This window comes from Orcinus orca, chromosome 19 (genome assembly GCF_937001465.1).
Source record: "Orcinus orca chromosome 19, mOrcOrc1.1, whole genome shotgun sequence".
NCBI classification, from domain to species: Eukaryota; Metazoa; Chordata; class Mammalia; order Artiodactyla; family Delphinidae; genus Orcinus; species Orcinus orca.
This window is the reverse complement of record NC_064577.1, coordinates 40,938,635-40,950,491: the sequence shown is the minus strand read 5'-3', so window position 1 is coordinate 40,950,491 and position 11,857 is coordinate 40,938,635. Positions and strand designations below refer to the sequence as shown.

Sequence of the window (11,857 nt, the reverse complement as noted above, 5' to 3'; positions counted from 1 at the left end):
TTTTCTGGCTCTTTATAGTTAGAAAGACTCTCACGCCCCCTGGAGGGCGGGACGCGACCACACCGGGACAGAGAGCAGCCACACTAACAGAGGGAGACTCGTCTTTATTGCCCTTTTAATGCGGGCTGACACCGGGCGGGCTGACAGAGGGGAGAGGGCAGGGCCAGGGTAGGGCCAGGACAGGACCTGAGCAAGGGCTCAGACCCCGGACCGTCCCCCGGGCGCAACAGACGAGGTGGCCTCAGCGGGACACCGGCGCTCGGGGCAGGGGCGCGGCGCTGCCTCTGCGCCTGCGCGACGGCCCATGGTCAGGATGCCGGCCGCGTGGTTGCCACTGGCCTGCAGGAGGCGCTGCAACCGGCCCTGGAGGCCCGGGGGCCCGGGCCGCCGTTTGCCCAGCGTGAGGATGCCGGCCGCGTGATTGCCCGCGCCGTGCAGTAGCTCGTAGAGACGGCAGGAGCACGTCTTCTGACGGCAGCAGTCGGGCGGAGGCTGCGCGGCCGCCCCGGGCGACAGCAGTGCAGGCGGCAGCAACAGCAGCAGGAGCAGCAGCGTCACGGTGGCCCGGGAGACCTGGGGAGGCGGAGACCGGGCGCTGAGGGTCGCCCGCATCCAACCCCTACGCCCGGGCCCTGCACAGCTGGCTTCACGCCCCCTCCTGGCCTGTGCTCCTCCCTCGCTGTCGCTTAGCTTGCCTGTCTCTGCGCAGAGCTGTCTGAAGGGCTCTGTTGGAGAAGGGTTCGTGTCTGGCTCCTTTACCTCCTCGTCCTTGAAGACCTAGCAGAGGATCTCCTCCAGGAAGCCCTTTGAGACCCCATGGACAGAATGAATCCCTCTCTCCTCTGGGTACCCATTAGAGCGCTGACCACTCCCCCTGAAAACAGACATGTCTGAATCTGCCCCAGACGTTTGTGGAAACTTAGCTCAGGGAAACAGAGGCCCTATTTATCCGCTCCTCCCCCCTCACAGTGGGCAAACACGTGCAAATCAAGGACTGGCAGGATCCAAGCTGTTGTCTTGTCGGCTGCTCCCTTGCAGGGGAAACAGCTCAGTCGCTTTGGGCCAGTTTCCTACCCTCTCAGGGAGCACAACATCCTCACCTGTAAACTGGGTATTAAATAATTCCTACTGTGCAGGGCTTCTGGGAGGATGAAATGAGATGACAGGTGCAAACAGCACCTAATACGTAGTGAAGGCTCAATAAACATGAACTCTTAGGAGAACACGGCACAATGCAATGTTAGCCAAGGCAGATACTCGGCCAAGGGTCCACCCCGTCCGCTGCCTCAGAACCCACATGGGAAAAGGCCGAGAGCTAGACACCTTCAACCTTTCTTCCAGCTCCCTGAGCAGGCCCTCTCATTGCCCCTGGCCTAATGAGTCACCCCTCCGTCCCCGGGTCTTTACCTTTGTAGAAGGAGGATTCATGGTGTCTGGAGCTCAGAGTGGTGTAGCCGGGAAAGGTGTCGTCTGCAGTGGTCCAAATAGCCAGGAGCTTTGACGCTGTCAACTGCAACCCGCTACCAGGGTCCTGGGGTTTATAGTGCTCTGGGGTGGCGGGGGAGAGATGGGCACTTGCGTCCACTCTGGGGCCAGACAATGGCAAATCTAAGATTAGCCTCCCGCGGGAGGGCCGTCTCCAGGCTGGGCCCAAGGAACGGCCGCCGAGGCACTCAGAGACTGGAGGTGGATCATTGTGCTCCTGGCCACCTCCCCGCCCCCGTCTGCCCGCCTGCTCCCTGGAGATGGGGCGGTCTCCGGGCACTAATGAGGCCAACTCGCACCTAGGAATCTGGGAGCACAAAAGAGGCCTTGCCTGGGATGCTGGTGTGGGACAGTGTGTCAGGGGAGCTGCTAATTAGGGGCAGGAAAGGAGGCAGTCGTGAGACTCACTCTCCACAGGATGTGTGTGGGGGGAGAGGGCAGCCAGGCAACAGGCCTCTCCCCCCGTCCTCCTGTCACGCTCCTGGGGCCTTCAGGCTCCAGGGCCTTCTTCCTCCACGGAAAAGCTTTCTTAGCTGGCTCTCCCTCCCCTCTGTCTCTCTTCTTCCCTCTGTCCCTTTCACCAACCTCCAAGATGGAGAAACTTGAAAGCCAACCCTGGGCAGTGGGAGGAAAGCAGCAAAACCTGGTGAGATCCTTCAACATCCCCAGCTTCCTTCCTACCTGGCTGGGCTGCCTGGACAGGAGGGATGGAGTCCCATCCCACCATCAGCAGGGAGAGAGCCACCATGGGGTGAAGGACACATGCCATCTCTAGGCTGATGTCTTATCCAGGGCATTGTCTACTGAGCACCAGTTCCGTGCCAGGCCCTGCTCTGGGCACTGGAGTGACAGTGTGCATAGGATATAGCCCAGTTTTCAAGGAGCTCCAAAGTCCAGGTGGGGAGGTGACCCGGCAAAAGGCTAGCTCAGTGGAGAAAGGCCTCTGAAAAAGCCTTGCATGAAAAGTGGGTTTCATCAAGTAAGGTCAGGGGAGAAGGCATTCTGAAGAAGGGACAAAGACCTAGACATGACAGCGCTTATTTCTCGCGGGAAGTAAGGCGTGGTCCACAGATCACTTCTCTTACAAGAGAGAGGTGACTGGACAGGTAAGTGAGGCCAGGGTGGGTCAAAGGGTCTTATTGGCTAAGCTGATTGGTCTTGATCTCACGGGCGCCAAGGCGCTGTGGGAGGATTTTAGCAGGAAGGAGTTGTGGGCTGGTGTGGGGACCGGGTGGGAGGGGGCAGGGGCCTGGATGTGGGGCGTGGAATCTAGAAGTGGTAACTCAGAGGCAGAACCTGAGGCTTGGCCACGGACTGGGATCAGGTGCCGAGGTATTCAGGAGGAGCTGCGGGGCTTTGGGCAAACCTCACGACCCCACGAAGCCTCAGTTTCCCCACTGGTAAGATGGACGGTTAAGCCCGATGGTCTCTGGAGCCGCTTCCTGCTCTGATTCTTTATGAGTTACAGTACAGGGCCTGCCCATGGAAGTGATTTGTGGGTGTTGGGCCAGGAAGGGGACTCGTGCTAAGCCAGGGCAAGGGGAGTTGGGGAGCAGCCCCTCCGCATTTAAGTAAAGCTTGGAATGGGGAGAGGTAGGACGAGGGGCTCTGTGTCTTCTGGGTTGACTTTGGCTGTGGTAGGGGTCCCCGAGGGCTCTGCGGGCCCACACACTCAGGGCCTGCCCCAGCCCAGAGGGGGAGTGTGGGGAAAGCCCTGGTGTCCAGAGCTGAAGCTGGGAGGGGAGCCCAGGCTGCAGCAGCACCAGAGCGAATGGGACCACTGGTTTCCCCAAAGGCAGACCCCAAGCCAAGATTCTGGGTGCAAGAGGTTTATTTGGGCGGTGATCCAAGAAAGCACATAAGGGAGTAGGGACGGGAGGGAAAGAAGGAGAACCAAGGACTTTGTTAACGAGAGGGTTACCGCTGGGGGCAACTGGTGGTGACCCTCCGAGGGAGACAATGCAGAATACGCTTCAGGTTGTCCCACTGAGGGACGAAGAAGCTGAGGTCTGCGATCACCAGCTCCTGTTCCTTTGCTGACTGAGGGTCATTCCTGAGAGCATTAACTCCCAACACTTCCAGCCTGCCTGGTGCATGGGCTGAGAGACACAGGCACTGTCAGCGTGGACTGGAACCCCAGGGACTTCCACGGTGGGCCGGGGGGCTCCAGATGGGGCACTGCTGGTGTCTGCTCTATCCCTGAAGTCAACTCCTCAGAACTGACAGACTAGGTCGGGCCTCCCTAAGGCCCAGCAGCTCTGATGGGCCACCGTCAGCTGACACTCGAAGACCCTGGCCAAGGGCTCCCCATCCAGAGGGGCCCCAGAGGAAAGAGCGAGGCAGCCCGTGAGGGTGACAGGGCAGTGGGCAGGCCTCAGCTCAGGACAGCACCCTCCTCTGCAGGTACTGGGCCAGGTACCTGTGCTTGAGGACCCGGGGCATCTCAGGAGGGAAGGGGGCTGAGGGGCAGGCAGCGAGGGCTGCCCGCAGTTCTCTGAAGGCCCCCCACCCCACCAGGTGGACTCGGGCAGGGCCCACGCTGCCCCGGAACCGCAGGGACTTGTAGCGAGCTGAGGCTTCCTGAAGGCAGTGGTCAAGCTGGAAACAGAACGGCCGGCGTGAGGCTGGTGTGGGGCTGGGTGGCGTATGGTGAGGCACGCACGGCCGTGTCCAGGGAACGCGTGGGTAGCAGTTTCGTGCGTATACGTGTGTGTCCGTGGGACTCATCCCTCCCTTCCCAGAGCCCCAGGGAGGTTCTCCCGCCCACACCCCTCCTCCCCATCTCTCCCCTGTGCCCACAGCACCTGGGGGCGTGCAGAGTGAAAGGGACATGCAGTCATACCCTGTCCCTGTCTCTCGTGTACCTTGTCTCGATTTTCCTCCGACAAGTTCCTTAGCCCCTTCAGTGCCACAAACACCTCATAGTGGGGAGCAGAACCCTCGGAGGAATCTGTAGACAAACCCCGCATCGTGGACACGTGCTTTTGTGAACAGGGCAGCATCGAAAGCCGAAGCCTACTGCCCCCACCTGTCCTTCCCCACTCCCAGGTTCACAGCGGGGAGAAAAGGAGGTTCTTGGCAGGGAGTGGGGTGAATGGAGAGAACATGGATAGAGGCAGCAGGAGGGATGGGAGTTAGATATGGGGAAGGACTTTTGTTAGGAGCAGCAAAGCAGGCTAACTCTTTTCTCTTTCCTAGAGATCTCCCAGCAGGATGGGTATGGGTTGGGGGACAGTCAAGCCAAGGACGGGAGGCAGGAGCCAGTGGAGAAGCTTACCCAGAATGCTGCTCTCCACACAGCCATGGTCCAACAGCCTGGCCCCTGGCCACTGCCCCACCGCCCGGCCCAAGGCCTCAGAGAACACGTCCTCACCAGTGTCTTCGCCTCGGACACTCAGGGTCTGGCCCAGCCTGGGGAGGAGGAAGCAGGAGGAAGAGGAACCCAGGGCAAAAGAATGATCTCTCAGCCACCCAGGGGGTCACTTACCTGCAGATGAACCTGACGACCGGACACTGATTGTAGGCACCAACCACCTGGACCACGTCACCCAGGCGGCACCTGATAGAGTAGAAGTGGGGGTGAGGTCAGGCCCAAAGGCCCATTAGCTCATGCCCCTGGCTTTCAGCAGGGTTCCAGAGGGCCTGAGGTGGCCTGGGGGTGGGCAGCCAGGTGGTCACCTGGTGAGGCTGGTGTGGTCAGTCAGCACCAGTTCGTACTCCTTGCCCTTCTGGGCTTCGGCCAGTAGGACGGTGGGGGCAGCCTCTTCCCGGGTTCCTTCCTTGAGTGGGAGCAGCTCAATAAAGGGGCCTCCAGGAGGCAGAAGGTACAGGCCATGGGGCTGCTCTGGCCACAGACTCAGGCCCACCGCCCCTGTGGGGAGCAAGCGGCTTCTTCATCTGGTGGTACCGTTGGGCAATAGCCCCTCACCCTGGATCCCAGTCCCCAATCCTCTGAGCATCGGTCCCACTGCTGCCCTCCCACTCCACCCTTCCTGGCTCCCCCAGGCTCAGCCCTCTGCCTCTAAGGTCTTAATTGGGAAGGGGCGGTGGTTCTGGAGGTGATGGACCTGTGGTTAAATGCTGGTGCGGTGTAAATGTGTGTGTCTCTTAACCTCTATGAGCCTCAGTTTTTTCATCTGTAAAATGGAGCTGCTGGTTGGGCAGGATTAGATGAGATGATTAGATAGGGCTTGCTACTTGGCAGCAAGCTGTGTGATCTCTGCCCCCTGCCCTCACCTCACTACCCTTGAGTCTTGCTGACCTCCAGAGGCAGCATAAGCAGGTGAGAAGAAGGCTAGCCCTTGGCACCACAAGGCCCCGAGGGCAGCCACAGCCTCCGCCTGGCCTCCTGCATCCAGAGTCACCACCACCTGAAGCTTTGGCCAGAGCCGAAGGGCCAGTCCTCGGGGTCCCTGCTCCAGGGCCTCCCGCAGCTCAGCTGCCCGTCTGGGGAGAGATGCTCCTGGGTTCCCAGCAGCTAATGCCTCAGCCAGCTCTTCGCCATCGGCCTCCAGGCCCAAGAAGACGTCTAGGAGCTCGACCGCCGTCCCAGCTTCCAGAGCCCGCAGGCCCGGGGACCTCAGTGCCTCCAGCAGCAGGGCCCTAGGGTCCTTGGCTCCAGCAGGGCCCAACTGGCCCAGGGCATGCCAAGGCCAAGGGAGCGGGTAGGGCCAAGGGGAGGAAGGGGTCACACGGGCCGTGCCTTCTGGGGCCAGCACTTCTGGGCAGGTCTTCTTTAGGGCTGCCAGGCCCAGCAAGGTGGCCTGGAGGGAGACAAGAGGCAGTGTCGTTGGCCCTGGGCCTGAGCCAGGCCCTGAGGCCCCAGGTATTTTGTTTGTTTGTTCGTTTCCCATTCTGATGGGAGTGTCTGGCTGCAGTTAGGGGTCTCTGGCGGGGTTGGGCTCCAGCCTTCCCAGTTTACCTGCAGAGAGACCTCCCCACGGTACTGGTTTGAGGTAGGAGGCAAGAGCTGCACTCCACTTTCTTCCTCCTGGAGCTTGCTAGCCTTGGTCAGAGGGAGATGATTCCGGAAGACGCCTATATCTGTAGCCCCAAAGACATTGTAAAATCCTCATGAAGCCACAGAGTTTCCCAAGAGTCTCAGGTAAGACTGGTGAGGCCCCCGAGGAAGGAACCCAGAATAGGCCTGGGGGAAGAGGGGCTGTCAGGGCCCAGGATGGGAAAATTCATCTTGAACAATCTCGGGCCTGGGTAGGGTCTCTGGGTCAGGTCCCTCTGTGTTGGCAGTAGAAGGGGGAAGGGAGGTCTTCAGGTTCTGGAATCTGACTGTCCTATGGGGTTTCTTTCTCTTTGGGCCACCTCCCCAGACCCTGGAAAACACACCTGTGCTCCCCCTGAGGGGACAGCGGGGACTCTGGGCTCCCTGCAGACACCGCCTCAGGGCCCGCTGCTGGCTCTGGCCCGCGTGCAGCGTGCTCCGCACTAGGCTCTTCCGCTGCCAGGCGGCTGCCCAGCACAGGGCCCCCCATGCCACACGGTGCTGGAGATGGACCAGCCAGGACAGCCTGGCATCCTGGGACGGCCGCCGCCGCCAGAGCACGGCCAGCGGCAGCAGCAGGAGGCACAGCACGAGGCACGGCAGCAGCGGCAGCAGCATCTCCAAGCAGCTCCTGGCAGGAGGAAGGCCCCCAAGTACTGGCACTAGGGGGAGGGGGGAAAACCCATTTCCTCCCCCCCACTCTCCCACGCACAGGAACACCAAGTGAAACCTGTCAGGCAGGTGATGCGGGGGAGAGAACATCAGGGCTTTGGGGTCACACTGACCTGAGTTTGGATCCTGGCTCTGCCCCTCGTTAGCTGTCTGGCCCTGGGTAACTCAGCCAGCTGCTCTGAGCTCCGTTCCCTTCCCCGATCTGTAAAATGGGAATAATAATACGCCTCAGAAAGTGCAGGAAAGGCATGGCACGGTGCCTGGCACACAGCAGGTACTTAACGGATGGCACGTCTGGCCCACTATCGAGAGGCTCTGCTTTGTCCAGGATCCACCCTGTCCCAGCATCCTGTGCACCCCCGAAGCCCACATGCACCTGTCACAGCCCACATGTGCCTCTGCCTGGCACCCAGGGCCCCCTCAGCAGCCCCCTCAGCCTCAGTACACAACCTGCCAGAAGGATAGAGCCACAGCTTTAAAGGGCTGGGCCTGAACCAGGAAATCCGGCCACTGGGCCTGAGGGAGGAGCTGGGAAGGGGGGGGCTCTTAAAGGGGCAGGTTGCCTAAGGGCCGCTGTGCTGGGAGCTGGCCCAAGCTGGCAGGTGGAGGGAAGTTAGGGCCAGAGTATCGTGGTCCTCAGACTCGTATCAGCTTGAGCCGGGAGTGGGGTGCACCCCATCCTGGAGCAGGTGCAAACTTGAGAACTGTTAAAAAGCAAAAATGTTTTCCAATCCAGAATTGGTCTCCACAAGGTAGTAGAGGAAGGAAATACTTTTGTTATTGAATAAACGTTAAAGCAGAGTGTGCAGCATCACAGGCAATCTGCCGGGACTGCAGAGAGAAAAGAGTCTCCCTCCCTTTTAAAGCCAGAGCCAGGCAGACACAACCCATTAACACCTGTTCTCAAGATAACTACCTGGTAATTGAGGTCACCACCTGTGTTAGCTTATTGGCTTTATGGCGAGGAAACACAAACTTCTCCCATCCTTATGCCAGGAGGTAGTTTTGCAACTGGGAATAAGGTGCCCGATGGAGCTCGGCTCCCCCATCCTACTGAACAGCTTGAGAAGCTGTGCTCGGAATGAGGTTCTTCTGCTGTCCGTGGTTAAGCCCTCTCTCCACCTGTGCCCTTGACCCAGGCTCTCAGACACCGAAACCTTTCCCTACACCCTCACCTGCCTCTCCGTCTTGCCGTCTCTCTTCTTCTCACAGCTGAGCTCTTAAAGTATACAATTCAGTGGTCTCTAGTATCTTCATAGGTACGTGCAACACCAACAGTCAATTTTATAACATTTTCGTCACCACAGAAGCAATCCCAGGCCCTGTAGCTATCACCTCCCAATCCCTTCCCACCTCCCTGCCCCCAGCCCTAAGCAACCACAAATCTACTCTCTCTATATATACATTTCCCTATTCTGGACATTTCATTGTAAATGGAATCATATAACATGTGGTCTTTTTTTTTTTTTTTTTTTTTTGCGGTACGCGGGCCTCTCACTGTTGAGGCCTCTCCCGTTGCGGAGCACAGGCTCCGGACGCGCAGGCTCAGCGGCCATAGGCTCACGAGCCCAGCCGCTCCGCGGCATGTGGGATCTTCCCGGACCGGGGCACGAACCCGTGTCCCCTGCATCGGCAGGCGGGCTCTCAACCACTGCGCCACCCGGGAAGCCCAAGATGTGGTCTTTTGAGTCTGGCTTCTTTCACTTAGCATGTTTTCAAGGTTCTTCCATGTGGTACTGTGTACCAGTAGTTCATTCCTTATTATTGCCAAATAATGTTTCATCGTATGGATGTATCACATTTGTTTATCCATTCATCGGTTGATGGACACTTGGGTCATTTCCACTCTTCGGCAATTATGTAAAATGCTGTTACGAATGTTTGTACAAGTTTTTCTGTGGACATGTATTTTCTTGCATAAAAATGGAATGCAAGGGATTCACTGCGTTCCATTGAGTGGAATGTCAGGGTCCTGTAGTAACGGTTTAACTGTTTAAGGAACTGCTAAATTGGTTTCCAAAGTGGCGTCACCATTTTACATTCCCACCACCAGTATATGAGGGTCCTAGTTTCTCTACATCCTTGTCAACGCTTGTTATTATCTGACCTTTTGATTATAGTCATCTTAGTGGGGTGTGAAGTGATCTGAGTCAGTTTTTGCATTTTCCTGATGACCAATGATGTCGAGCATCTTTTCATGTGTTTACTGGCCATCTGTGTACTTTTTCGGAGAAACGTCTTTTCAGCTTCTTTACCCATTTTTTAATTGGACTACTTGTCTTTTTATTATTAAGTTGTAAGAGTTCTTTATATATTTTACATACAAGTCTCCTATCAGATATATATGATTTTCAAATATTTTCTCCCATCTTTTTGTTATTTTTCATTTTCTTGATAGTGTCCTCTGAAGCACAAAATTTTTAGTTCTGATGAAGTCCAACCACCTATTTTTTCTCTTGCTGTTTGTGCTTTTGGTGTTGTATCTAAGAATTCATTGTCAAATCCAAGGTCATGAAGATTTACCCTTATGTTTTCTTCCAATAATTTTATAATCTTAGCTCTTACATTTAGGTCTCTGATCCATTTTTTTGATCCATTTTTTATTGTGGTAAAACATATATGAGTTACCATTTTAACCATATTTAAGTATCCACTTCAGTGCCATTAGGTACATTCACATTGTTGTGCAACCATCACCATCGTGTCTCTCCAAAATTTTTCATCTTTCCAAACTGAAACTCTGTACTCATTAAACAATAACTCCCCATTCCTTGGCAACCACCATCCTATTGTCTGTCTTTATGAATTTGACTACTCTAGGTGCCTAATATAAGGGGAATCGTACAATATTTGTCCTTTTGTGTGTGTCTTATTTCACCTAGCATAATGTCTTCATGGTTAAGATTCATCCGCGTTGTAGCATGTGTCAGAATTTCCTTCCTTTTTAAGGAAGGAAATATACGTTGTATGTATACACCACATTTATCCATTCATTCATTGATGGACTTTTCTGTTTTTACCTTTTGGCTATTATGAACAACGCTGCTATGAACACGGGTGTACAAATATCTGTTTGAATCCCTCCTTTTAATTCTTTTGGGTATATTCCCAGACGGGGAAGGGCTAGATCATATGGTAATTCATATGTCTAATTTTTTGAGGAACCACCATACTGTTTTCACAGCAGCTGCACGATTTTACATGCCTGCCTTCAATGTACAAGGGTTCCAATTTTTCCACATCCCCTACCACAGTGGCTGTTTTCTGTTCTGTTTTGTTTTTTAAATCTCTGACATGGCTCAATAAGGCTGCCTTTAAAAAATATATTTATTTTATTTATTTTCTTAATTTTTTTGGCTGTGTCGGGTCTTAGTTGCAGTATGCGAGATCTTTCGTTGCAGCACGTGGGCTTCTCTCTAGTTGTGGCGTGTGGGTTTTCTCTATCTACTTGTGGCCCACGGGCCCCAGGGCACGTGGGCTCTGTAGTTTGCGGCATGTGGGCTCTCTGAGATGCAGGCTTAGTTGCCCCGCAGCATGTGGGACCTTAGTTTCCCGTCCAGGAATCAAACCCGCGCCCCTGCACTGGAAGGTGGATTCTTTACCCCTGTACCACCAGGGAAGTCCCTGTTTTTGTTTTTTTATAATAGCCAACCTGATGGGTAAGAAGTGGTATCTCATCGTGGTTTTGATTTGCATTTCCCTTACAACTGAGCATCTTTTCCGGTGCTTTTTGTCCACCTGTATATCTTCTTTGGAAAAATGTCTATTCATGTCATGCTCCCATTTAAAATTTGTTGTTGTTGTTGAGGAGTTCTTTATATATTCTGGCTATTAACCCTCATCAGACATACGATTTGCAAATATTTTCTCCCATTCTGTGGGTTGCCTTTTCACTCTGTTAATAGTGTCTTTTGAAGCATAAAAGTCTTTCTATTTTTTATTTTTTTGGCTGCACCATGGCGCGGCTTGCAGGACCTTAGTTCCCCAGCCAGGGATTGAACCTGGGCCACTGCAATGAAAGCACCGAGTCCTAACCACTGGACCACCAGGGAATTCCCCAAAGTTTATTTTGATGAAGTCCAATTTATCTTCTGCTCCCTGTGCTTCTGGTGTCTTGGCCAAGAAATCATTTCCAAATCCTCCATCATGAAGCTCTGTTTTCTTCTTAGAGTTTTATATAGCTTTAGCTCTTACGTTTAGATGTTTGATCCATTTTTAATTTTTATATATGATGTAAGGTAAGGTTCCAAATTCATTCTTTCACTTGTGGCTATCCAGTAGTCCCAGCACTATTTGTTGAAAAGACTATTCTTTTCCCATTGAATGGTCTTGGCACCCTTGTCAAAAATTTGTTGACCATAGACACATTGGTTTCTTTCTAGACTCTGAATTCTATTCCACTTATCTATAGGTCTATCCTTATGCCAGTACCACACTTTGTTGATTACTGTTTCTTTGTAGTAAGCTTTGAAATTGGTAAGTGTGACTACTTCATTTTTGTTTTTCATTTTGTTATGTAGGACTGTATTGTCTAATTTCCATATATTTGTGAATTTTCCAGGGCTTCTGATAAAGCTGCTCAACACCATTAGTCATCAGAGAAATGCAAATTAAAACTGACTCAAGTCATGTCACACTCCACTAGGATGGCTATAATCAAAAGGTCAGAAAATAACAAGTGTTGGCAAGAATGTAGAGAAA

At 54.1% G+C, this 11,857-nt stretch overlaps 2 protein-coding genes across 8 annotated transcripts; both read right to left on the bottom strand.

The window, feature by feature from the left end:
- Positions 1 to 86: 86 nt before the first annotated feature.
- On the bottom strand, positions 87 to 1,543 carry HCRT (hypocretin neuropeptide precursor). The gene is made up of 2 exons (XM_004282809.3): positions 1,408 to 1,543; positions 87 to 573 (listed from the first exon to the last, which is right to left on the bottom strand). Exons 1-2 carry the CDS (start codon positions 1,426 to 1,428, stop codon positions 199 to 201), a joined length of 396 nt encoding a protein of 131 aa, XP_004282857.1. The 5' UTR covers positions 1,429 to 1,543; the 3' UTR covers positions 87 to 198.
- On the bottom strand, positions 1,414 to 7,689 carry GHDC (GH3 domain containing). 7 transcript variants are annotated; one of them, XM_033410786.2, is made up of 10 exons: positions 7,533 to 7,688; positions 7,270 to 7,358; positions 6,829 to 7,115; positions 6,407 to 6,528; positions 5,747 to 6,248; positions 5,164 to 5,356; positions 4,973 to 5,044; positions 4,763 to 4,896; positions 4,350 to 4,435; positions 3,299 to 4,083 (listed from the first exon to the last, which is right to left on the bottom strand). In XM_033410786.2, exons 3-10 carry the CDS (start codon positions 7,100 to 7,102, stop codon positions 3,865 to 3,867), a joined length of 1,602 nt encoding a protein of 533 aa, XP_033266677.1. In that variant the 5' UTR covers positions 7,103 to 7,115; positions 7,270 to 7,358; positions 7,533 to 7,688; the 3' UTR covers positions 3,299 to 3,864. The 7 variants fall into 7 exon arrangements, with proteins under 7 accessions (XP_033266680.1, XP_033266677.1, XP_033266678.1 ...); XM_033410787.2 differs by lacking the exon at positions 7,533 to 7,688 and adding an exon at positions 7,440 to 7,463; XM_033410789.2 differs by lacking the exon at positions 3,299 to 4,083 and adding an exon at positions 1,414 to 1,548 and having other exon boundaries at positions 6,829 to 7,358; positions 7,533 to 7,689.
- Positions 7,690 to 11,857: the final 4,168 nt, after the last annotated feature.